The sequence below is a fragment of the Equus przewalskii genome, chromosome 29 (genome assembly GCF_037783145.1).
Source record: "Equus przewalskii isolate Varuska chromosome 29, EquPr2, whole genome shotgun sequence".
NCBI classification, from domain to species: Eukaryota; Metazoa; Chordata; class Mammalia; order Perissodactyla; family Equidae; genus Equus; species Equus przewalskii.
The window spans coordinates 42747939-42773600 of NC_091859.1; the positions used below are offsets into that span (position 1 = coordinate 42747939).

Consider the following 25662-nt stretch of genomic DNA (forward strand, 5'->3'; position numbering starts at 1 on the left):
TGACACCCCCCACCACCAACATCCTCCTTTGTCTTTAGCTGAAGATAGTATTTAAGGTGGTGGCTTCTGCCATTTACTTAATCTGGTTTGATTCTTATCTAAAAGTTACAGGACCACCCAACCAGACCCCACCTGCACTGATAACATTTTAACAACTTTTTTTTACAGATTCTTTCCTTTGTCTTGTAAAGAGATAACTCACATACCTATGCCTTAAATTTAGCCCTACTCTCAACCCATGCAGCAGCAGCAGCAGCAGCAGCATCTCCTCCTGCCCGTGTGTCCTGACCCCATGCTATTCCATACTATTCTCTAAATAAAAGAGCACTACTGCCAGACTTTGAGAGTCCAAGAAATCTTTCTTTTGACTCTTCGGCTCACCGACCCCGCATCAATAAGACAAATAATATTTTAATAGAAAATTTTTGAAAATCAAAATTAATGCAAAACCCCGTGATGAACACAATATCAACATTTTAATAAGGAAGGACCGCACTTGAACTACTCGCTTGACCCCGGCACTCTCGGGTAGGTGGCAGGAGGGGTTAGACTGGCAGAGAGCAGTCGAGGCTGGAAGTCTGTGGCTGACAGCAGGTGAAGTAGCTGACACTGCAGGAAAGGGCGGTAACATGCCCGCTACGAGTCCGTGAGAGGGAGAGGGGGTGGGGCCCAGGGCACCGGTGGGCTAACACAGTAGGGCCAGTCGCATGGAATGTCCGCCAAAAATGACCTCTTTAATGTGCGAGCGCACAGCTTCTGAGCTGGACTACAAAGACCTTGAAAGTGACCGCTGTCCCAGGGCTCCCCTGCCTCGCAAGGGACTCTGATGACTGCAGTCGCCTCCCCAAGAGGGTCCCCGGCAGGGAGGAGCGCCCTAGCAGATGGGGGAATTGAAGGCAAGACCGGGCTGGAGGGCGGTGAGCGCATCCCCAGGCCCGCCCTCGGGCTCTGCCGCCCCGGCTCCCGGTCTGATGGGACAGGCAGGCGCGTACACGGGGGCTCACACCGAAGCGCGCCCCCCTCGAGCACGCCCAGGTGCCCTCAGCCCCGGAGGAGGGGAGCCCGTGGACGCCCTCAAATCGCACCTCGCCCCTCCCCGCTCCTCCAGGGCGGACTGGCGCCTGACGCTTGGCCTGGGCGCCGCCAGCGCGACTTTGCCGGGCGGGGTGGGAGTGTCCGAAGCCGACCAGTGAGCGAGCTGGAGAGCCCGGCCGCCGCCCCGCCCCGCCGCGCCCGGCCCAGCGCTGCTCCAACCCCGGAAGGCCGCGGCGGCACGCGGAGCTAGCGCCCGGACACCGACCGCGCGCCATGGCCACTGCGGCGTCTCTGCGCGACTGCCAGGTACCGGAGGCGACCCCGGCCCCGCAACCCCGGGGGTGGCTCGGCGCCGGGCGGGGCAGGGTACTACCTGCGCGCGACCCGGGGTCAGGCGGGGGCCGGCCCCCGAGAGGCGGGGGGCGTGTGTCCTGGGCGTACGCCAGGGACCAGAGCACCTTCCTGCGGGGCCCCAACCCAGGGAAACCAGGGGCGAGGGTCGGGGGTGCCCTCGAGATCCCGGGACCTCCTAGAAGGCCTAAACCACACGGCATGGCACAGCAGGGACGCCGGGCGTTAGTGTCTCCTTCGGGATCCGCCAGGGCAGGGACACTGGGTCCATTTTGCAGATAAGGAAAGTGGAATTCGGAGGGGCGCGGGGACTTGCCCGCAGCCACGCAGTACTCAACCCGAGGGGCGACCCGCTGTGCTGGTGAGAGGGCGTTTCCCCGTCCAGAGGAGTCATGGGACTGTGTGCCTCTGGCGGGACTCAGGGCACTCTCCAGTGCACAGCTCTGACAATCTCCACGTTTCCACTGACAGACCTGAAGGTCTCAATTGTCTGATAAAGTGGAGAAATGACAGGAATTGTTTCGAGGGTTGGCAGATAGTGGCAGCCAGGTGGAAAGACCACTCTCCCCACCCTTGCGCTAGACCCCTGTTCTGCCCTCCCAGACGTGCCCTCAGCCTGATCAGGGACTCCCATTTACTGAGTGTCTGCACCCCGGCTGGACACTTCACAGTCACCCCATACATCTCCCAACCCCATTTTAAAGAGGGCCCAGCCAAAGGTCTGAGGGCAGGTCTTGCCTGAGGGCACACAGCTATTTAGAGGCCACTGGGATTTGCATCCAGATCTGTCCTACCCAGGGCTCCCCTCTCTGATCTGCACCCTCTATGAAATCCAGGAGTCCATGCCTGCCCCACAAGGTTGGGCCTTACAGAAACCCATACCTGCACGATGCTAGGCAGTCCGGGATCTTCGGTGCATGTTTGGGGGTTGGAGTTGGGGTGTGTTTCTGTTCTGAGGGCTGCATGAAATAAGGCCCTGATATTCCTCTCTGGCCGTGTGTAGGCGTGGAATGATGCCGGGCTCTCGCTATCAACCTCGAGCAACGAGGCCTGCAGGCTGTTCGATGCCGTCCTGACCCAGGTATGCCCATTGAGAGGAGCCATGGCCCTCCTATAAAGGTCCATGCTGAGGCTTTTTAAATTGGTGAATGCTTTTAATTAATGTTTTTCATTTTTAAATTTTTTGGTGCATCTTTTTTTTTTTTTTTTTTTTTTGTGTGTGGAAGATTAGCCCTGAGCTAACTACTGCCAATCCTCCTCTTTTTGTTGAGGAAGCCTGGCCCTAAGCTAACATCCGTGCCCATCTTCCTCTACTTTATATGTGGGACACCTACCACAGCATGGTGTGCCAAGCGGTGCCATGTCTGCACCCCGGATCCGAACCGGTGAACCCCAGGCCGCTGAGAAGCGGACCGTGCAAACTTAACTGCTGCGCCACCAGGCCGGCCTTTTGGTGCATCTTATAGCTACATTTATTCATACCACGAGGTAAACAATACTTACACAAGCGTGTGTGATGCTCTGCACTCCCATCTAACATCGCTTGCTTAATTTTTAATTTTGTACATCCAGATTGTTGTGTCATCTGATGACCTCTCCAAGTAAAGCTGGCTAATAATGACTGAGCAGGCGCAGGATTTGAAGCTTTCCAAGCTTTCCATCTTTATCAGCACTCCTGATTTTATAAACCGTTAAGCCCACCAACCCCATTCTTACCCAAATCTCCTGATAAATGGCATGGTAGGGCTTCATGGGGACCCAAACGTTTTTCATAATACTTTGAAGCATCCTGGTGCAGGACCAACGGTTCAGGCCACGCCAAAGCCCCACAGCCAATGGCTTGGAAAGTAGCAGATGCTTTTTAAATTGCACAGTGACTTTAGCAATAGACTGCAATGGGATCTCTGTGGTCTGAGCCACAGGACACAGGAATGTGTTGGAAACATCTCTGCCAGCCCATGGCACAGCTGAGCACTCCCCGTGGGGCAGGCTGATGGCAGCAGGCTGGCCACTGCGGATGGTCTGTGAGGGTGCTAAGCCCTCCACAGATGCCCCGCTCTGGCCTGCTGAGAGTTTGATGTGGGGCTCCTCCATGTAGGGCCTGGGACCCTGTCCTGGGCTGATGTGTGAATATACTGCTCTCACCGATGACTGTTCCAAGACCTTCTACCATATCACTAGTCATTTCTAACACCGATGAAGGAGCCTATAGTTTTAGAGCAGTCTCAGAGGTAAGGTCCAACTACTTTGTTCGACAAGTGGGGAAACTGAGGCCCAGAGCACTGAGCTGACTCATGCAGTGAGTTAGAGGAGGAGCAGGATGTGCCCGGGTCTGCGTACACAGGTGGAAACCTACAGCTGGTCTTTATCGTGACCGGTGACACTGCTGCCTACTGACTCCATCCACACAATATAAGGACCAAGGAAGCTTCTAGAAACATAAGGACCATATCAGAAACAACTGGCCAGATGCCATTAGCTTGCCAAGGGACTCCACTGTGTGCTTTGGGCTCTGTTTATGCTCTTCCTGCACCTTTGGGCCTCTGTAGAGCATGGATTTGTTATGCAGCAGGTTCTCAATGCAGTGGCAACAGCCCCACCCCCACCCGCCGCCTGTGCATCCCGTGTACCCATGTCTCTGGGCTATCCTGTGTTAGAGCATGGGTTCTTTGGGTCTACGCCAGCTCCCCGTGTCTTGTTAAAATACATGTGCTAATTCTGTGTAGATGTAGGTTGGACATCTGCCAGGGCACGTTCTAAAATCTAATGCATTATTGTGGTTTTAGGGTTTTAAAAAATAGGCATTTTTTTAAAAAAAAGACTAGAAACAAATACACCAAATTGTCGAAAGTGGTAATGATATGAGTTTAAAGGTAAGTTTTATCTTTTGGCCTCCACGTCCCTTCTTAACTTTCTATAATGAATGTTTCCTTGGGTTCTTCTTGGAAAGAATGAACAAGAAGGAGGAAGATTCCATCGTGGTACCCGACGTCAAGGCCCCCTCTCAGGGCTGAAGAAGCTGATGTTGTGGGCAGGTCATGTGTCAGGAAGAATCTCCCTTGAGATGTTTCTTTTTTGAAAGTGGCAGCCTCCCCGCTAGAAGGTGTGCACTAAGTTAGGCCTGTTCAGTCTCGTTGTCTGAGATCAGCCAGTTATGGTTTCTTTGAGTCAGAGTCCAGGAGATACTGATCTAGAAAGCAAAAAATTCTACATTTAGATACATGCCTTCATTAACATGAACTAAGGACTCCACGGGGACAGCTTGGTTTTACCTTTTTTATTTCAGTATGTAAAATGGACCAATGACAAGAGTCTTGGTGGCATTGAGGGCTGCCTGTCAAAGCTCAAAGCAGCAGATCCGACCTTCGGTGAGTGCTGTTTTCCTTGGGATGAGGAGCTCATTTCCCTGGTCCAGCCCCTCTCTGGTTCCCTGACTGTGGGACTCAGCTGGCTTGGGGGGGTGGGGGCAGGCCTGGTAACAGCAGCCAGGCTGGCATTTGCACAGAGGGAGGAAAGGAAGATGACAGCCACCGGTGGGCTTAGAATAACAGCTGCTCTCATAGAGATGTCAGGTTCTAGAGAGGGCATCTTTCAAACTTTTCCCCTAATGTTATACCAGTTCTGCAAGGAAGACCCTGACCCCATTTCTCAGTTGAGGAAACTGAGGTTCAGAAAAAGTAAGAAAGGTACCCAAAGGCACTCAGCTAGTAGTTGTGGGGCTGGGATCAGATAAGGCTGTCTGAATCCAGAGCTCAGACTCGCCGTGGACACAAGAGGTGGCTACTGCAGCCCTTCGGGGTGCTGGTGAGACCTCACCCAGGGCCCTGGGGCAGGGAGGGCCGACCCAGTGACAGAGGCTGGTGTCATAGGCAAGCCGTGTTCACAAGAGGCATGGGGAGGTCATCCGAGTGCATTCTGGAACCCCAGGAGGGTGACCCCAGTGTGGAGTGAGGTTCTAGGCCTGGGAGAAGCACTAAGGAGGGGAGGGCAGAGCAGCAGGAACCGCCCCGCTGCCTCCTGCACATCCCGTCCCACTGTGGCCAGGTCCTGCTGAGGACAGGGGCCACAGAATGGGGAAGAAAGAAGCTGATTCCAGCCTATGGGGGAGCTGGTAGCCAGGGGTAGGCTCAGGCTCTCTGAACAAACTAGAAGAAGCAGGGGCCACATAGGTGGTTCCAGGCCTGGGCCAGCAGCTGAATTCAAAACACCAGTGGATGCCCTTTCTCTGTCAGAGCGGGGCTGGAAGTGTAGGTAGGACCTGGAGGCCTGCATGCCTGCCAGCAAGGCTGCTACAAGGGCCACAGGCCCCTCGCCTAACACCAGCCCACAACACCCACCAAGCTCTCAGCACATGAGAGCCCCCAAGATAGGATCATGGCTTCTGTGCTCCAGGGACCAGCCTCTCAGACCCATCGACTGAGTGGCCCCTGGAGGCCTGTACTGGTTGTAGTAACAATATCAGCTGATGAGGGAAGCCGGGCGGGGGGCGCGCACGAGGACCCACAGGCAGCCCCTAACAGTTCACCCAATGAAGGGAGAAGATGCTCCAGACATTGGCACTCACCAGAATGCCCTTGTTAGAAAAGCATTTGTGGGGGTGCGGGAGGCTCTTAGGGCTGCTGCTCCTCCACGTGCCTGGTGAGGGCCCAGGCTGAGTTCCCGACTGCACACGGGGACACAGTGCACAGCCTACCTGCCTCCTGGCTTGTTCCTCCTGAGAAGTGGGGTGCTTCATACACAGGGTTGGACTGGGCTGGGCTGGGCTGGGCTGGGCCCGGCCCTCTGAATCACCATCTGTTTTCCAACCTTTCACCAGCCATGGGCCATGCCATCTCTAATGGCCTCTTGCTGGTTGGCACCGGAAGCTCCGTGAGGCTGGACAAAGAGCTGGACCTGGCTGTGAAGACCATGGTGGAGATTGCCAAAACACAGCCTCTGACACAGAGGGAGCAGCTGCACGTATCTGCAGTAGAGACCTTTGCCAAGGGGTAAGGGGCCTCCCTGGGCCAGGGGCTGGGACTCCAAAGCCATGCCAGGAGATGCCCAGGTTGCCTCAATGCCCAGGGGAAGGGGCCTTTGGGGTGATTCTTACCTTGCCTCCAGTGCCCCCCTGACGAATCCTGCCTGCTGCTCTGTCCTCCACTGACTGCCGAATGAGGAAGTAGTTCACTAAGATTCCCAGTATAGTGTTCAAAACAACTTATTTTGTTTCATTAAGTTAGTTAGTTATTATTTTCATTACAAAAATAATAAACCACGTTACAGAAATATATAAAAGGTAGAAGAAGGGGCCAGCCCCATGGCCAAGTGGTTAAGTTTGCGTGCTCAGCCTTGGTGGCCTGGGGTTCACCTGTTCGGATCCGGGGTGAGGACCTACACACTCCTCGTCAAGCCACGCTGTGGTGGTGTCCCACATAAAAGAACTAGAATGACTTACAACTGGGATATACAACTATGTACTGGGGCTTTGGGGAGGGGAAAAAAAGAAAAAGAGGAAGATTGGCAACAGATGTTAGCTCAGGGCTAATCTTCCTCACCTAAGAGGACAGAAGAGAGAAGACAACCTCACCCTTAGGCTTCTTACCCTGATACACCCTTGTGAGCATCTTCTCATGGCCTTTTAGATTGTCCCCTACCTTGCAGTTCCCACGGCTGTCCCCCTGTGTGTGGACATTCTGATCCTGGAGCCCGTCCCCGGGAAGTCCCTGTGTCTGCTCAGCCCAGGGAGGTGCCCCGCAGAGCTAGGTGACCTGAGCTGATCCCATAGGGGTTCTGAAGCAGTGACAAAGTTGTGCCCACGTCTTCCTGGTGAGTTAGGTCTGACGCCAGCACAGGGCTAGAATTCCACCTGGGAGACTTCCTCCAGCTGGTTTATAGTCTTGGGTGAAATTGTCTTGGCAACTTGTTAAACCAGGTTTTTTTTTTGCCTGAATTAGACAATAAAATCCCCACCCCCCCCGCCCCCCCCGCCCCGGGTTTTTAATTTCCTGAGCCACAACCTAACATAGAAACTTATATATATATATTTTAACCAATTCAGTGCAGACTGTGACACTGGCAGGAAACAATGCCTTTTGCACTCCCCATGCGTGTGAACTGTGTGTTCAGTGTTCCTGAGAAACCTCTCTTCACTTCCAGGAACTTTCCGAAAGCCTCTGAGCTGTGGGAACAGATTCTCCGGGACCACCCAACAGACATGTTGGCCCTGAAGTTTTCCCACGATACCTATTTTTACCTGGGCCACCAGGAGCAGATGCGAGATTCTGTGGCTCGAGTTTACCCATTCTGGACACCCAACATCCCCCTTAGCAGGTATGTGCCATTTGGAAATCACATCGTTTCTGTTTCTTAGTCTCTCTTCTCTGCCCTAAAAACATGGCAACTCTCCTGGCCCTGGCTTAAAAATAGTGAGACTACTGTTGCGATTTTCCTAGTGCTTTAAAATGAAAAGGCTTCATTGTCTTCACCAGTCTTCATCCCATCCCGTGAATGAGGCTGTACCACGCTGCATCAGTCAGGCAGGATAGTTTCTGCTGCAGTAACAAATGTCCACTAGATCTTATTCTCTAAAGAATTCTCTCTCACCCATACTACGTGTTCATCCTAGGAGGGCCGGGGGGTCTGTGTCCCTGTCACTGTCTCCCTCCAGGATCCCAGCTGATGAAGCAGCTGCTCTCTGGACATACCAGTCCAGGGAAGAGAGCTCTCCTGAGGGACTCGCAATGGCAATTAAGTGCTCAGGGTGAAAGGGGTACCCTGCTGCTCCCAAGTCATTGTTCAGAACCAGCCAGTCACCCCCCACAGGAAGCCAGGATGTGCAGTCCTGCTGTGTGCTTGGGAGGAGAAGGAGGCCCGGATTCTGTGAACAGCCCTAGTGACTACTGCACGTGATCACCTCCACTGCATCTCGATCATAGGGTTGTTGTGAAGGTCAAATGGATTAATAGATTGCAGAGTTTATGAGTCAGGGTTCTCCAGAGAAACAGAGGCGATGGGGTGTGTATATCTATATGTACATTATTTACATAGAGAGAGAGAGAAAGAGATTGATTTTAAGGAGTTGGCTCTTGGATTGTGGGGACAAGCAAGTCCAAAATCCAAAAGATAGGCAGGCAGTCTGCAAAGTGAGGCAGGATTTCTATGTCCCAATCTGGAGGCAGAATTCCTTCCTCCTCTGGGGCTTTCTCTTAAGCCTTCAACTGATTGGATGAGGCCCACCCACATTATGGAGGATAATCTGCTTTCTTCAAAGTCTGCTGATTTAAATGTTAATCCCATCAACACCTAACAGCTGGGCACTGTGGCCCAGCCAAACTGACACATCAACCATCATAAGACCCTGATTGTACCTGATATATCATAAGCATTCAACACCTGTTTAAACATTGAGGATTAAGTGACCCCAATAAGAACTCAATAACTGATTTACAAGAAAAGAAAAGTCTGGAAGCTAGTGTTCTTTTTTTTTTTTTTTTTTTGAGGAAGATTAGCCCTGAGCTAACTGCTGCCAATCCTCCTCTTTTTGCTGAGGAAGACTGGCCCTGAGCTAACATCCATGCCCATCTTCCTCCACTTTATATGTGGGACGCCTACCACAACATGGCTTGCCAAGCAGTGCCACGTCCGCACCCGGGATCCGAACCAGCGAACCCCTGGCTGCTGAAGCGGAATGTGCGCACTTAACCGCTGTGCTACCAGGCCGGCTCCTGGAAGCTAGTGTTCTAGAACATTGCTTCTAGGAATAAGTCCATGAATAGTAAAAGCTAGGCTTTGTCTCTGTGCGTGGTAGTAAAGATAGCGTCTGAACCTCAGATGGAAACTGCATCGCTCTATCTTGCTTCTTTCTGTGCAATGCCACAAAACAACAGGAAAGAATGCCTCTTTCACGGGTGACCGCCCTGGGCACTCAGGTCCAAGGGTTACAGATCAGAAGTGGGAGTATGCATTTATTCAGTGAAGTGCTTTCAAGCATGTCCTGGGCTGGGGCTGGTCGGACAGACAGTGTCCCGGCTTCAAGGAGCTGGGGTCTGGGGAGGGGCTACCCAGTGAGTGCTGCCTGGCGGAGCAGAAGCCACTGACAGCCCGTGGTCACCAGGGCTTCCGGGGAGGTGTCCTGGGCCGTGCCTCCAGGTGGGCATCACGAGGCAGACAGGAGGGCGAGGGCCCTTGGGCTCGTCAGTGGAGACCTGCGTTGATGTCTTAGGAGGTGGATGCGGATCACGGAGGGGGCCTGCTATGGAGATGGGGTTTGCGGTTCGGGGCTTGGACGGTTGTGCAGATGAGGAAAGTCACACCACTCCTCAGCAGCAAGAGGCATTGAATCTCTGGGCAACAGCGCTCGGTATGGTGCCTGGCTCAGGGCCAGCGCCTGGCTGGGCAGTGTATCAGTGTCCTGGGGCTGCTGGAACAAAGTGCCGTAAATTGGCTGGCTTAAAACAACAGAAATGTGTTCTCTCCCAGTTCTGGAGGCCACAAGTCAGAAGTCAAGGCATCAGCAGGGCTGCGCTCCTCTGCACACTCCAGGGGAAGGGCCTTCTTGCCTCTCCTTAGCTTCTGGCTGTTGCCAGCAATCCTGGCATTCCTTGGCTTGCAGCTGCATCACTCTGGTCCCTGCCTCCGTCCTAACGTGGCCGTATGTCCTTTGTGTGTGTGTCTGTGTTTCTGTGTCCAAATCTCCCTCACTTTTTTCTTATAAAGACCCCAGTCATTGGATTTAGGGCCCACCCTACATCCAGTATGACCTCCTTTAACTTGATTACGTCTTCAAAGACCCTAATTCCAAATTAGGGCCAGTGTTCAAACCTATCATTATGGGAGACACAATTCGACCCATATGGGTCAGGTTGAGGGTTGATCAGTCCTAGTCCACTTTTTTTAGAGATTTTTTTTTTTCTGTTTTTAGCTACGTAAAAGGCATCTATTCTTTTGGATTGATGGAAACCAACTTCTATGATCAGGCGGAAAAGCTTGCCAAAGAGGTAAGTGGCCCTTCCCAAGGTGCTGACCCTCAGGGAGTGGTGTCAGGTGGGACGGAGCACATGAGGGCCACCACTCACTGGTGACCCCGGCAAGGCCCCCACTCTGGGCCTTGTTTCCTTGGAGATACTGGGGACGGCTCATGTTAGCAGAGAGCAGCTGCCGCCTGTCACCTGTACCCCACTCCATCCTCTGAGCCACATTATTACTCAGCAAACCACCCCCACAGGGCGGAAGATGAACGAGGCTCAGGGAGGTCACGCTCGCCTTGCTCCCTCAGGGTCCCGCGGCATGGCGGCTCTGGGCTCCCCAGCTCTGTCTGTCTCCAGAGCCCGCGCTTTGTGCCGCCAGAATCTGAACTTTGTGGGCAGGGAGCGTATGTAAACATTGGTTCTCCTGCCTTGACCCTCGCATTTCTGAGTGTCACCAAACTTCAGAGAGCTTAGCAATGATGCCAAACGAAGGCTGCTTCCCAGAGGGCCCTGACCTGGGGGTTGGGGTCCTGCTGGCCCCCACCCCATCCCCATCAGAGGGAACAGTGGTGAAGGGTGCAGAGCAGCATGGGGTTTGCTAAGCGCTTCCCGCTGTCCAAGCCCCTCCCTCCAAGCTTGATGTGGTGGGCTGGCTGGTGCAGCGCACGCGGGATGCCCCTCACGCGCCAGCCCAGGGCCAAGCGGCAAGTTGGGCAGGGGCTCAAGGCATCCTCTGTCACTGGCCACCACAGCGTCTCTGGCTCTCCAAGTCCTTCTCCCCAGTTCCTCTTCTCACAGGAGCAGAAACTGAGGCCTAGGGAGGGGCCATCACACACACGGGGGCGATAGCTACTCCTGTGCCTGGCTCAGTACTAGCACTGTTTATACACCCGCTCTTGTCTGCTCAGCCCCTTTGCCACAAGGCATTAATCCCCTCGTTGCCCAGACGAGGGGCCGAGGCTCAGAGAGGCCAAGGCCAGAGCCTGCCCAAGGCCACGCAGCTCAGAGAAGGCAGAGCCGGATGCTCGCCCCGGACGCCTGACCGGACCACTGTCCTTTAAGCTGCCTGAACCAGACCCAGCTTCCTAGCACCCCAGCCAGGCTCATGCCCCCACACTTGCCTGGTTGGCCCCCAGCACTCCTTCCTCAGGAGATAGGCAGCACCCTCCAGGGGCCCACGGAGCCTTGGGGGTCTCTGAAGACTGCTCCGTTTACAGAAATGGAGCCCAGACTTGAGTGCAGGGTGATGGTTCTGTGCTTTAGGCTGAGTCAGGGCCTGGGGTGACTTCATGGTGCTCTTGGCTCCATGGCCTGGGTGACCAGGTGCCACCATCTAGGGGGTCAGCACAGGAAGGTGGCCTGGAGACCATGGCAGCTGGGCCCTCTCATTAGGTAGCATCCATCTAAGATGCTGGCAGGGTGGTTCAAGGAGCCAGAGGACGGCCAAAAGGTGTAGGCTCACATCCTGCCAGAGCGGGTGGTGGGATGGAGCCCCCTCGCTGCTCCCCTCACGCCTCTTTCTCCTGCTCTCCCCTCTCCTGTAAGTGCCCACACTCTGACACCAACATCAACACACTGCAGGCAATCACTGGGCAAGGCCAGGCTGTGACAGTGACCCTCCAGGCTTCTAGGAGAGCGAGGATGGGCTGCCTCAGGCTCTGCTGGAGTCTGGAGAGGCCTCACGGTGGTGACAAGTGTGCCACGTGTCTAGAAGCTGAGCCGACAAGGAGCAGGAAGGGCAAAGGGTGGTTAGCAAGAGAAGCACAGAGGCAGCATCATGGCCGCGGAGCTCAGAGCATGGGTCTCGGAGTGCTTGGGGGGCCAAGGCTGAGAGCGTAGGTGGGCAGCACGGGCACTGAGAGCAGAGGCTGTGGGGGCAGCAGGGCCCGATCGTGCTGGGCCTTGTAGACCTGGGAGGAAGTTTGGACTCTGTCCCAGGGGACCGTGGGAAGGCCCTAAGCAGGAGAGGAAGGTAGTCAAGAATTCCTCAGAGAGGGTGGAGCCTTAATCTTGGCAGAGGGGTGAGAGCCACTCCTCTGCCCTGAGCCTCTGCCATGCGTGACAGCAGCTCGCTTGGTGGGTCCTTTCACGGGGGCCCGGCACCCCAACCTGCTTAGCTGTGACCCTGTGGTCGCCCAAAGTGTCCTGGTCCTGAGGGCTCCACCCCGGGGTGCCCATTGTCCCTACAGACCTGCTCTTTCTTACAGTCCCCATGTGGACCCGGCAGGGCCTGTGCAAGCAGTGGGTGGGAGCAGGGCAGCAGGCTTGCTGGGGCCCGCCTGTCAGCACAGACCTGGCAGCAGGCACCAGGCCAGGGGCAGAGGTGTGTGGGCCTTCCCGACTCTCTGCTTGTGAAAGGCCGGGGGGAGTGAGGCAGTGGGGCGGGGGAAACCGTGACCTGGGGTGGGGGACCTGGGCTCATGTGGATTGCCCACAGGACCACTGCCTCAGCCTACTGCTCCTGCCTGGCACTTAGTAGGCACTCAGTAAACAGGAGCTGAACACACAAATGGAAGAACAATGCCCTGTGGGGCGAGAATCACATGAGGCCTGCCTGCCTTGCTGGTCATTGTCAAGCTCACTGGTCACAGGAGTGGCTGTTAATAGTGATAATGTCAGAACAAGCCGTTTCAGAGCCCAGGTGTGGTCGTAGCGTGTGTGTTGGTGGGAAGGGGAGCCAAGAGCCCCTGGACCACTTGACCGTCTGTGCCATGTTTGCGTACATGGTGTCCACTTCATCTCCACGGCAACCCCGAGAGGAGGGCATATTACTTCTCATGAGGCGGAGAGGGGACGGGCCCAGAGAGGCTGGGTGGCACGTTGCAGGTGACTCAGCTGTATGCAGGAGGCTGTGGGGCCATGGGGGTGGGGCCACGGGGGTGAGCCCCTGCTACTGTCCAGCTGTGTGGCCCTTGGCAAGTCACTTAGCCTCCCTGAGCCCCAGTTTCCTCACCTGTGAAATGGGCAGTGATACCCTCATTGGAAGCATCCTCTCATTGGTGTCGCGAGCTGGGATGCAGGAAACAGGGCTCATCTTTGGGGTAGTTGTTGTTTTGAGGCAGAGCCTTGTCCCCCTGCATAACTCGGAGACTCCGTGTGGCCCGGCCCAGGCAGCCTGATCCAAATGATCCCGATTGCCTTCCACCCCCTCCCCGTGTAGGCTTTATCTATTAACCCGGGGGACGCGTGGTCGGTGCACACCATTGCCCATATTCACGAGATGAAAGCAGAGATCAAGGACGGACTGGAGTTCATGCAGCACTCAGAAGCCCACTGGAAGGTATGATTCCTGTTGATCCATCTCTGGAAAGTTCTGTCCCCTCAAGTGAAGCTGAGGGTTTATGGACAGGAGTTTTAGGGTGCAGCTTAGTTCTGGGGAAACTCATGTTCTGCTTGGAGTCATTTCTATCAAGCCACAGCATCCCATAGGAGCCACAAGGCTCCCCAACACCTGCCAACATTTTGCAGGTCATCCTAGAATTGGTCTTGGCCTGAGGCATTTGGTTGTAAAAGGAACATTCCATTCACATCCCTCCCCAGACCCTGTGAGTTTACGGGGACTGAGTGCTTGAGGCCTGGCTCTCCCTGGAACAAGAACGTGATCGTTCTGAGTGTCAGTTTCCTGTCTGTACACCTGCTTTCGTGACGACTGCCCTTGGCCCCATACAAGTCCTCATCGGTGTTGGCCCTACGAGCATAAAATGAAGCAGCCGAGGCTGGCTGGGGTCATCTCCCAGCGGCCTCTTGTTCTCTGATGTCTGCGTCTGTCCCTGCTGTGGCTCCAGCAGCCTCTGGCCTGCCTGGACAGCCCTGGGGTGGATGGCATGGCCTGGGGTTCCCTTTCCTCCTCCTCCTCCTGCCCCAGGCATTTGGCTGCCGGCACAGAGCTCAGTCAAGGCTCCACTCACTGCCCCAGGCTGTGCCCTGCCCTCGGACCCCCCGAGAGTCCAGCTCAGAGTTCTCTGTCCTTGAAGGGCCTGGTTAAGTGGAGTGAGCAGCCCCCCGGCAGTGCATGAGCCACACCATCCAGGGGCATTCTCCAGAACGTGGAAACCTGGAGGAGGCATGTAACCCAATTGGGCATGAAGGGGCAGTGGTCAGGGAAGGCCTCCTGGAGGAGGCAACCTCTGAGCTGAGTATTAAAGGATTACTAGGAGTTTGTCAGGTAAAGGACAGGGAGATGGAGGGTATCTCAGCTGAGGACCAGCTTGAGCAAAGACACCAAGTCCTACGGTGGCCTGTGAGGGAGAGGGGAGCTGGGCAGTTTGGCATCCTTAAGCACAGGTGCAAGGTGGACATGAGCCATGGAGGAAGGTTGTCAGTTCCTCCTTCCAGGAGACAGGAGGTGGTGTCCAGGCAGAGGAGGAACCGTCTGCAGTAGCCTCACAGAAGGAAGGGCTAGTGCTCATGGTGGGTGGGCCAAGGAAGAGGGGCCCTCCCAGGACAGGGACACAGCTGGGGGACCAGGCCACTTGCTCAGGGTTTGCTGAATACATTCTCTGTGCTCAAGTCAGCAAGAAATCAGGGAGCAAAGTTGGCAGGCCTCAAGTGCCAGGGACAATGTGCACTTGGCCCTCGAGCAGGAAGGAGCCATCGACTGTTGTAGGGGGCCAGAGCCATGCGGTCTGAGCAGCGTTCGGGGAAGGTCATCAGGCCTCTGTGAGGTGGCAGCTTTGGGGTTTCCTCCTCTCTCAGCTGGCGCGGCTTGTCTCAGGTTCCAGGAGCTGCCGCCTGTCAGGGATCATGAGTCTGGTCTCCTAAGCTTGGACTATTCTGTCCGGGCCAGCTAGGAGCAAGAGCAGGTCTTCCTTCAGAATCGCCTCTTGTTGAGAGCTGGCCTAAAGTGTCACAGCAGGAACCGTCCAGATGTCAGCCCCCTCCCCTTACTCTGTGGCTCTGCCCATGCCTGCGAGGAGTTCGGCCCTGGGCTTGCTGCCCCTCCCGCTTCATCGGAGGCCCCCTGTTGTTTGGACACAGTGGGCCTCTGTGGCTGTGGAGCAGATTGGTTACTCCTTCTCCCCACTCCACATATGAGGAAGATGAGGCTCAGGAGCTGAGCACCCTCCTCTGTGTCGGCCCTGGTTCTCCTGCTGTCTAGCTCTGGGGCTGACAAGTGGCTGCCTGCCCCAACCTCAGTTTCCTCAGTAGTTCAGGCCTGCCACCCACCGTCCCTCAGAGCAGAAGGTGATCATGTGGCATGGAAACTCGTGCCACAGACCGGCCTTGGAGCCAGTCCCTCAATGACGTGGAGCTCTGCATCGGCACAACACAACAGCTGTTGTTTTTTCCCCCCACCATCTGCCAGATTTTTCTCTAATTCTCTCGTTCTTTCCCCAGGACTCTGATATGCTTGCTTGTCATAATTATTGGCACTGGGCTTTATATCTGATTGAAAAGGTAAGATGACTGGCTGTCTTCTCCTGCAAAGATGTCCAGAGAAAAGTATTTTTCTCCCTTCTGCTGTACCTGACATCCTGTGGAGCCCTGTCCTGTGTTTGCACCGTTAAAGGGCATCCTGATGCAGTAGAGCATTAATGTTTTCAAGTAGCTTTTCAGGCCTTAAAGCACTGGAGGCATCTTTTTCACCGTCTGCACTTGGGGATCATGTATGTTGGGTGCAGTGTGTAGAGGTGATTTAGACCGAGTGTCTGTCTGCTGCCGAAGTGAACTGCTGACCCCCCGCCCCACAGACTGTATCTGGATGAGCCACGAGACCCTCCCAGTGCTTTGCCCCAGTGGGAGCGAAGGTGTGGGGGACACCCTTGGCCCCAGTGATTCTGCCACTGGGTCCCATTTATAAGGGTGCTTCTTGTAGTGCTATGTATCAGAGAGAAAATCTAGAAGTTCCCTAAATGTCCAAAGAGAAATGCTTGGGAGACGAGGACCCCATAATGACATGTAGAATGCAGTGACACAGTGTCTAGAAGAAAGCAGTGACCACAGCTGAATGTACAGTAAGGAAAATAGAGAGAGAGAGAGAAGACTAGAAGAAGAAATACATGAGAAAGCTCACAGCAGTTTTCAAGCACTTCATCGGAGAAATAAGAGTGGAACAGAAACTGCTCCCTCAGCAGCAGAGGCTGCTGTCTCCTACCCGGGGGAGTGGGGAGCCCAGAGCAGAAGCAGGTTCCACTTCTCCTGTCCCAGGACCCACACTGCCACATGGCCCATCCCCCTCTGCAGCCTACTGGGGGGCTCTGGCGTGGCCATTTTCAGTTCATGTCTCAGTATTACATTTCACTTTCTCCACATGTTAACCGTGGGAACTTGATCTTTTTCCAGGGCGAATATGAGGCCGCCTTGACCATTTACGATAACCATGTAAGTCCTTGTTTGCACCCCGTTTGGTTGATTGCAGCAATTTGGCTTTTAGTCTCTAACCAATCTTTGAGCCCATCAGCACTATCCCAGCCAGAAACAACATCTGGAGCAAGAACACGCTTCTTGTGTAAGACCTCGTGGGGTTAATTTTTGCCAGAAGTGGTGTTGCAATCCGGAATGGGATGAAGACATCCCATTGACTCTCCACCCTGTTGGGATTGGTAGAATTACACTTCTAAGTTGGTCATTTCTGAAATCTAGGACTTTCTCTAATCATTTTAGATTACTTAAAATAATTTCTCTGCCCGTGGGAATTTTTTTTTTCTGCTTTTTTCTCCCCAAAGCCCCCCGGCACATAGTTGTATATTGTTAGTTGTGGGTCCTTCTAGTTGTGGCATGTGGGACACCACCTCAGCATGGCTTGATGAGCAGTGCCATGTCCATGCCCAGGATCTGAACCGGCAAAACCCTGGGCCACCAAAGCAGAGCACGCGAACTTAACCACTCGGCCATGGGGCTGGCCTCAGGAATTTTTTTTAAAGTAGAAAAATATACATATTTTAACCATTTTTGAGTGTACACGGTGGCATTAAGTATATTCACACTGTTGTGCATCCATCGCCACCATCCACCTCTGGAACTTTCTCATTTTCCCGAGCTGAAACTCTGCCCATTAAACATTAACTCCTCACTCCCCCTCCCCCCAGCCCCATGTTTGCTTCTTTTTTCTTGAGGAAGATTGGCCCTGAGCTAACATCTGCTGCCAATTCTCCTCTTTTTGCTGAGGAAGACTGGCCCTGAGCTAACATCCGTGCCCATCTTCCTCCACTTTATATGTGGGATGCCTACCACAGCATGGCTTGCCAAGCGGTGCCATGTCTCCACCCGGGATCTGAACTGGCGAACCCCAGGCCGCCAAAGCAGAATGTGCAAACTGAACCACTGTGCCACCGGGCTGGCCCCCAGGTTTGCTTTTAAGAGAACGACAAAAGCCTACCTCGCAGCTCCTAGGCGCCCCAGTGCAGGTGTAATCCTAGAAGCCTAGAATCAGGAAAGTGCTCGTGATTTGGAAATCTAAAGAGCAGAGGAAAAGAGCCGATAAAATTTCCTTTAAGTCGCCCTGCAAATTGTCGGCGGTTTGTGGTAACAAATGGTGATGAGAACTATGTGCCATGTCATATAGACCAGCTGAATCTAGAACCACGAATGGCCGAGTCGATTCTCCCACCAGCATGGGCCGGGGCTGGGGGTGGGAGGTGACAGATGCCAGGGCCTGGCATGTGCTCCCCCCAGTATGCAGTGTGGTGGGCTCCTCCTTCAGGTCTGCCCTCTGTCCCTCTGGCACCTGGAGCAGTCTGAGCCCTCGGCGAGGGGAACGGTCCTGATAGCTGAAGTGGAGGGGACAGTCGTGGTGGCTCCTGTTTGTTGAGGCTGGCTCTGTGCAGGCCCCACACACTGTCCTGGCAGGCAGACTCTGGCCATCCCTGTGGTCCCCTCATCCCCCACCTGCCCTTGTCTTCCAGATCCTCCCCAGCCTGCGGGCCAACGGTACGATGCTGGATGCAGTGGACAATTGCTCCATGCTCTACCGGCTGCAGATGGAAGGTAGCCAATCTCTGCACTCCACTTTGGTTCCTCTCTCCTCCCACAGAATGTGGGGAATGCGCAGGGCTAGGCACGAGCTCGTTAGTGAGCCACTCCATGTCACTGCTGCAGGCCTTGCAACGGCATGCCTGGCCACGGCCTTGGGTACCAGCTCTGCAGCTGCCTTCCAGCCAGCATGAGGCCAGTGGGCCCAGGCCACCACTGCCCTTTCTTCCAGTTCCCACGGCTCCTTGGTGTGCAGGCTTCAGACTCTGTGCCCAGGGTGGCAACTGTCATTCCCATGGCCTGCCCACCAGGCCTGTGGGGTACAGGTGGCACCTGGCCACCTGTCTCTGGGTGCCACCTCCTTTCCTAGAACAAAGCAGGTGAGAGTTTCTCAACTCCCTGGCACTTCAGAGCAAGAGGTTTCTCAATACTGTCACCCCATGCTCTCCAGGGAGCCCGGCCAGGGCTGGCCACAGCTCTGGGGGCTACGGAGGGTTTCCAGCCAAGCGCAGGACAATGTAGGGAAGCGGCCTGGGCAGGGTAAGCTACTTCTAGGAAGCTTCCTGAGGAGGGTGAATGGGAACCGTGGAAAGATGGGTAGGGTCTTGCAGAGATGGGAAAGGATGTTACATGCAGAGAGCAGCCTGTTTGAAACCCCCAGGACACAGAAGCCAGCAGCCTGTTATGGGGACAAGTGACCGGAGGGTCACTGTGGTTAGATGGAGCGAAGGAGGCTGAGGGGTGGGGGGGGTGGGGAACACCCGTGCGGGAAGGGCAGGGTGAGGAGTCTGGCGTTTATCTGGGTGTGCGGGGAGCCTTCTGGGGCAGAGACGGACAGGTTCCGGATCTGCCGCAGAGAAAGAGTCCTCTGAGCAGTGGGGGCTGCTGAGCCAGGGAGGCTGGGGCCAGAGGCCGGGAGATCAGCGAGAGGCTACTCACTTTCTAGCCAGCTTACTGATGTTCAGGCCATGAGGCAGGGAAACTGAAACCTGGGCTGGCGGGAAGCCTGTGTCGTGTCCAGCCAAAACCGTCCAGAAGTCAGTGGAGAGGGGAGGAGCCGGTGGGAGGGTTGAGTCCTGTTGACCCTGAGACCCTGTTAACCCTTTGCCTGTGGAGGCAGAGCTGGAACACTGCCTAGAAGTCTGAGAAGTCGAGGCCTCAAGGCTGGGCCGCCCCAGCGTGTGTGTGCGAGGGAGGCTTGGGAAGGGTGGCAGGGGTTCCAGGGGCCAGGGAGAGGGAAGACAAAGCTGCTCGTTCCCTCACTGTGCAGAGTGGGGACTCAAGAGCCGTGTCCAATGTGAAGGCTGAGAGATAGAGGTCAAGGGCGACATCTCTCCTTAGGGAGGTGCCCACAAGGAGCAGTAGAAACAATCTGGTAACTTCCAGGAATCGGGAGGGACAGGAGGTGGGAGGTGGTATTGGAGAGCAGAGCAGAAGCAGGGACGGTCTAGAGTTGAGAAATCCAGACACAAAGGTAGAAGGGTTTACTTATTAATCAGGCAGATTTTATTGAGCACTTGTCATGTATCAGGTATTGTACCAGTGATTACCACGGACAGGATTTTTTTTTTTTAACATTTTATTTTTCCTTTTTCTCCCCAAAGCCCCCAGGTACATAGCTGTATGTTTTTAGTTGTGGGTCCTTCTAGTTGTGGCATGTGGGACGCCGCCTCAGCATGGCCTGATGAGCAGTGCCATGTCCGCGCCGAGGATTTGAACCGGCAAAACCCTGGGCCGTCACAGCAGAGTGCACGAACTTAACCACTCGGCCATGGGGCCGGCCCCCACGGACAGAATTTTAAAAGTGGTTTTGGGATTCTTCAAAGGGGCCAGAGACTTTGCTTAATACTCCTCGATAGTTTTTTAGATTTTTTTTTTATTTTTCCTTTTTCTCCTCAAAGTGCCCCTGGTACATAGTTGGATATTTGTTTGGGTTGTGGGTCCTTCTAGTTGTGGCATGTGGGACACTGCCCCAGCATGGCCTGATGAGCGGTGCCATGTCCGCGCCGAGGATCCGAACCGGTGAAACCCTGGGCCGCCAAAGCAGAGCATGGGAACTTAACCACTCAGCCACGGGCCAGCCCCCACTTCGATAGTTTTTTAAATTTTCTTTCTACCCTCTGCATCTGTTGCTTTTATGATTACATGGAGTTAATATAAACTAGGCCCAAAGTCCTCAGCTCGAGGCCAGATGCCATCTGGCAGCCCTGCTCGCAGCCTGGACTCCTCACCTGGAGCACGGTCATAAGGCCCTCTGCAGGTGTGTGGGTGCAGGAGGCCCGTGTGCAGGACGCGCCCCTGAGCCTCACGCCAGGCCCATGGGTTTTGTCCCCATGTCCTCAGGGGTGTCTGTGGGTGAGCGGTGGCAAGACGTCCTGCCTGTGACCAAGAAGCACAGCCGCGACCACATCCTCCTGTTCAACGATGCGCACTTCCTGATGGCGTCCCTGGGCGCTCAGGACCCCCAGACCACGCAGGAGCTGCTGACCACCCTGCAGGATGTCATTGAGTATGCAGAGGGGCCACGGCCCTGGAAGGCCCTGCTGCCAGGGTGGGGTTGCCTCCACTCTGCTGAGAGGGCAATGGGGTGCCGAGGGCGTGCCAGGGTGGGAGTGCCATGTGTTCCTGGTGTCAGTGCCACCTCCGGTCGGCACAGTTCTTCCCACTTTACAGAGGAGCAAACTAAGGCCAGAAGTTGGGGGCCCTGTCCAAGGCCACGTCACCAGTGAACAGGAGTTCAGCCCAGTTCGACTGAGCTGAGAGCCCTGTTCTCTCCCCTCCCCTGCTGCTGCTTCTCTGCCAACTCACCTGATCAAGGCAACTCCTGTGTGTCGGGCACAGTGCCCAGGGTACCGGGCTGAGGAAGAGACAGCCCCTTCCCTCAGGAGCCTGGGTCAGGCGGGGAAACAGATGTGCTGTGATGGGGGCAGCCTGCTGAGGGCACCTTCTTGGGCTGGCAGGTCCCCGGGGGAGAACTGTCAGCACCTCCTGGCCCGCGATGTGGGGCTGCCCCTGTGCCAGGCCCTGGTGGAGGCCCAGAACGGGAATCCTGACCGGGTTGTGGAACTGCTCCTGCCCATCCGCTACCGGATTGTCCAGATTGGAGGCAGCAATGCCCAGGTGAGCCCCGGCCTCAAGCCCTGCCAGCAGCTGGAGCATGAGCCCAGGTCCAGGAGCCCACACCCCAGCAGCCCAGTCTCTCCACGGGGTTGTTGCCCATGGTGTGGGAGTATCCTCATCTTTCACACCCCCCAGGAATTGGTCCTTGAGAGAAGGCTGGCCTGCAGTGGGTTGAAGGTGGGGTTGAGGTGGAGATGGGCGTCCCGGCCCTCCTCCCACGTTACAGGAGCCTAACTTGCCTGACTGACCTTCCAGAGAGACATCTTCAACCAGTTACTGATTCATGCGGCCTTGAAGTGCACCTCTGGCGTCCACAAGAACGTGGCCCGGTGAGTTCCTTGCTCATGTGCCAAAGCTAGCCTGGGGAAGGTTTCCGAGCATAGCTGCTCTCTCACACGGGGACTCCTCGTGGGCCTCCCGGGTGCCTTGAGGCTCTCATTGCCCTTGGCCTGAGGTGGTTCCCGCCTTTGAGGCTGTGAAGACCCAAGGCTACAGGGGCTTGGCTCTCCCTTGTTAGTGTGCTCAACTTGGCCAAAGGGGACCTGCTCCCCCACCCCCAGGCCCACCTTCCTGCCCTCCCCAGCCCACTCCTTATTCTAGCCATGCTGAGCTACAGTTACCCAAACGCATTCTACTCTTTCAGGTCCCTAGGCCTTTGCATGTGCTGCGCCCTCTGCCTGGGACACCCTTTCTCCTTTTTCACCTGGCTGACGCCTACTGATCCTTCAGGCCTCAGCTCACGTTGTCCTCTCTGACTGCTGGGTCCCGGGACGGGTGGTGGGCAGGCAGACCCAGGCCCTGGCTTCGTGGAGCTCACCTCTCCTGTGGGAACTGACACTAAGCACTTAATCACACATACATAAACTGCCATGAGGGCAGGGCGTATTGCTCTGAGAGGCTGTGATGGGGCACTGAGCCGGCAGGGAGTCAGAGACGGAGGGTGCCCCATGGAAGTGACAGTTGAAGGCAGGCCTGAAACCTAGCAGATCCCACCAGGCTGCGGGTGGTCTGGTTAGGACGAGGGGCTGGAGGGGTGTGGCTGGAGGATTGGGGATGTCGGGATGGGGGCACCCCAAGAAGAAAACTCTGCCAAGCCCAGCCATTGCCAGCAGCCTTGGTAGTCCCACATCCCACTCAGTCGCCCCACATGGGGCGGCTGAGTTCTTGGCTGGCTCCTGCACCAGCCCGTGTGCTCCTGGGGGGAGATGTGACCCCCCTCCTTGTGTGGGTCCCCTGCCTCCCACTGGAACACCAAGGGGAGAGGAGGAAGAGAGGAGCCAAGGGGAGCCCAGTGGGCAGAATGGGTGTTGTGAGACGCGGTGAAGCTGTCACTGCCCATCTGGGGTGGCCTCTGCTGGGCTTTTGGATTGTGTGGAAAGCCCCAGGTCTAAGTGCAGGCACAGGCAGCCTGCGGTGGGCGAGACCCAGCTGCCCCGACAGTGTTTCCAAAGTGAGCAGTGCGGGTGTTGACGGCGCTGATGAAACTGGTGTGGACACTGTGTCACAGCCAAGTCCAGATGGACACACTGGAATGGGTTAAAACTCGAAAGCATCTTAGACATAGGCCTCTCGCTGTTCAGCCTTCCATGGCCATATGAAAAGCCACACACGTTTCTTTAGTGGTTGAGCCCCTTGGAGAGCTCCAGGCCGTGGTGCGGGTGAGAGTTGGCACCTCTGGTGGCAGCTGGGGTCAGGGGAGGTGGGGCCGATCGGACCGAGACGAGGGCTGACAGCTTGAGCAGGGGAGCTGGGGCAAGCGTGGGGTGGGGGGGATGGGGTCTATGCTGGGGGTGGGGTGCTGCGCAGCAGGGGGTCTGTGCTTGGGAGTGTTTGTGGGGGTGGGAACAGGCCGCCCAGGCAGCCTGGAGCAGACACCAACTGTGGAGGGGGAGCCTGCTGCTGTCAGGGCCCCTGCCATGGTGTCTGCACCTCAAGTGCCAGCCCCTTACCCCACAGAATCACTGTTGCCAGGTGTTTGGGGTCTTGGCCTTAAATGAAACTTGCTTTGTTTAAACTTGGGCTTTTCTTACACCGTCTCTTCCGCCGCTCGCTTTCTCGAACAATCTCAGGCGGGACTTCCCCTGGTCCCCCATAGATGTGCTCTACCCTCTAATCCCAGCACTCACTATGGCTGGAGGATGGGCCCCAAGTTCCTGAGGCAGACGAGGCTACAGGGATGTGCTCACCCTGAAATTCTTCTCACTTGAGGCATCACAGGGACGTTGTCAAAATGTTCTGCAAACACTCATGTCCTGGTTACACTACTGCTCAGAGAACGCTGGGCTCTGAAGTCCACACTTTCTCGTACTCACGCCTCCGCGCCCCCCCCCCCCGCCCCCCTCGCCCCGGCCCAGCGCACCACCTTCTCTCCTGTTCCCGCCCAAGGCCAGGCCTCCTGCCTCTGGCCTCTTGTCCATCCTGTCCCCTCTGCCATGATCCCCTCTGCCATCATGCCGTGCCTTCTCTCCAGCAACCTGGGGAGGGGAGCGTGTTGCTCTCTGCCCACCTCAGCCCCAGCCCCTGTGTCCTGCCTTGGGGCTGAGGGACCATCGAGCCCCCACATCCTTCTAGGAGGTTCCATCACAGACCCTGTCTCTGTTTCCGCAGGAGCCTTCTGATGGAGCGAGACGCCTTGAAGCCCAACTCGCCCCTCACCGCGCGGCTCATGCGCAAGGCATCTGCCGTCCACCTCCTGCATTGAGCCAGGTCTGGCACCTCCCCAGCGGGCAGAGCAGCTGTCCACTGGTTCCGTAGGGTTAGAAACAGCTAGAGCCTGTTTGCTAGGCCTCTTATGGGGAATCTGGCTTTAAGCAGAAAGCCCTGTAACCAGCAGCGTTACAGGAAGGGGGAAAAATCAATCTTAAACATGATTCAGAATCTTCTTCTAATCCTTATTAGGGGCCGAGGTGCAGTTCTAAGCAGTCAGAACCAAGGTGGGTGCTGCTGGTTGCCAGTGCCCTGCAAATTCTGTTTTCCCAGGGCACGCTTACACCTATCTCCTGGTGGTTCAAGGGTTGGAGGTGGGGGTGGGGTGGGGACGGGCGCAGCTGGGGAGGAGTCTTCCACATAGCCCCCAGGCTGCCCCGGCATAAAGCCTCTCATTTTGTCTTCCTCATCATATTCTAGACAGCTTCTGTTGTCCCGTCTTTTGGGTGAGGGTACCCACAGCGGATAGGGACTTGCCCAGGGTCACAGCCAGTGGAGGCCCCGCTGAGATTCACCTCAGGCCCCTGTCCTTCCTGGGGGAGGGGACCCCACCTTGCTGCCTGTGACCTTGGCCCCCGGCTCTTGCCCCCAACGGCTCTTGCAGGCACAAGGACAAGAAGTGGCCCTTCTGCGGTCCCTGGAGAGAAGACTTTGAGCTTCCTGGAGGCTTTGGTGGCACAAATTTGGGCTCGTTGATCCTTTATTCTACACTGCAAATCATAAAGGGGCCTCGGGTGCCTGGTTCCCTGTCAACAATGACTTTAATCATACAAATGCACGTGCGTTGAGCCAGTACACCTTCTGGGTGAGAGCATGGAGCTCAGGGGTTACCCTGCTGTGGCCAAAACCGAAGCCTATGATGTGTGATTTTAACAAGATCTGAGCCAGTCCTATAAATGACACCTTGGCCTCCTGCTCCCCTGGCATCAGCTTGGCCCCGACATCCCTTGTGAGCGAGCTGCAGATGTCGGTAGAATGCGCCGGCTTGGTCGTGCTGCCTGATGGGCGATCCCGACTCACAGATGTTTCTCAGGCTCCTCCAGTGCATCCTGACATGAAGGAGGGACTCACCGAGGCAGGGAGGGGGCAGGTCTCCTGGGAGGCAGCAGAGGCCTCCAAATCGATTAAGCAGATTCCTGGGATTAAAATAAATTAGTTGATTGGTTCCTTTGACTAATTGTTGCTGGGCAGGCACCTTTGAGCATCTCCCATGTGCCAGGCCTGGGCTGGGTCCTGGTGAGACAGGCTTCTCCTTGAACTTGAGGTGGGGGTAGGGCAGAGTGTCAAGAAAACGGATACTTACAATAGGATTTTGAGGGAGATGCCATCTCCACTCAGAAGCTGGTGACACTTCCCAAGGGGGAGCCTGCCCTCCATCTCGAGCTGTCCCTTCCTGCCGGTTGCCCTGACAGAGCCTGGTCACACCCTTCTCCTGCTTCTAAGCAAGACACAACTTGGCCAGGGAAGCAGGAACCCTGGTCCTTCCTCAGGGAAGCCCTCTGCTGCTGCCCTGCAGGCTGAGGGTGCCTCCTCTGTGCCCTGCAGCCTTCGGCACCTGCCCTCGCTATTGCACCTTTCTCCGGAGCTGTAA

General features: G+C 55.8%; 1 protein-coding gene across 4 annotated transcripts; it reads left to right on the forward strand.

The window, feature by feature from the left end:
• Positions 1 to 1009: 1009 nt before the first annotated feature.
• Positions 1010 to 25237, forward strand: TTC38 (tetratricopeptide repeat domain 38). Of its 4 annotated transcripts, XM_070599887.1 has the most exons (16): positions 1187 to 1341; positions 2390 to 2467; positions 4673 to 4754; positions 6203 to 6374; positions 7525 to 7698; positions 10289 to 10364; positions 13495 to 13614; positions 15672 to 15731; positions 16617 to 16655; positions 18179 to 18260; positions 20589 to 20754; positions 21206 to 21365; positions 21621 to 21694; positions 23973 to 24071; positions 24264 to 24298; positions 24676 to 25237. In XM_070599887.1, exons 1-14 carry the CDS (start codon positions 1309 to 1311, stop codon positions 24064 to 24066), a joined length of 1410 nt encoding a protein of 469 aa, XP_070455988.1. In that variant the 5' UTR covers positions 1187 to 1308; the 3' UTR covers positions 24067 to 24071; positions 24264 to 24298; positions 24676 to 25237. The 4 variants fall into 4 exon arrangements, with proteins under 4 accessions (XP_070455985.1, XP_070455987.1, XP_070455988.1 ...); XM_070599886.1 differs by lacking the exon at positions 24264 to 24298 and having other exon boundaries at positions 1179 to 1341; XM_070599885.1 differs by having other exon boundaries at positions 1197 to 1341; positions 24264 to 25237.
• Positions 25238 to 25662: the final 425 nt, after the last annotated feature.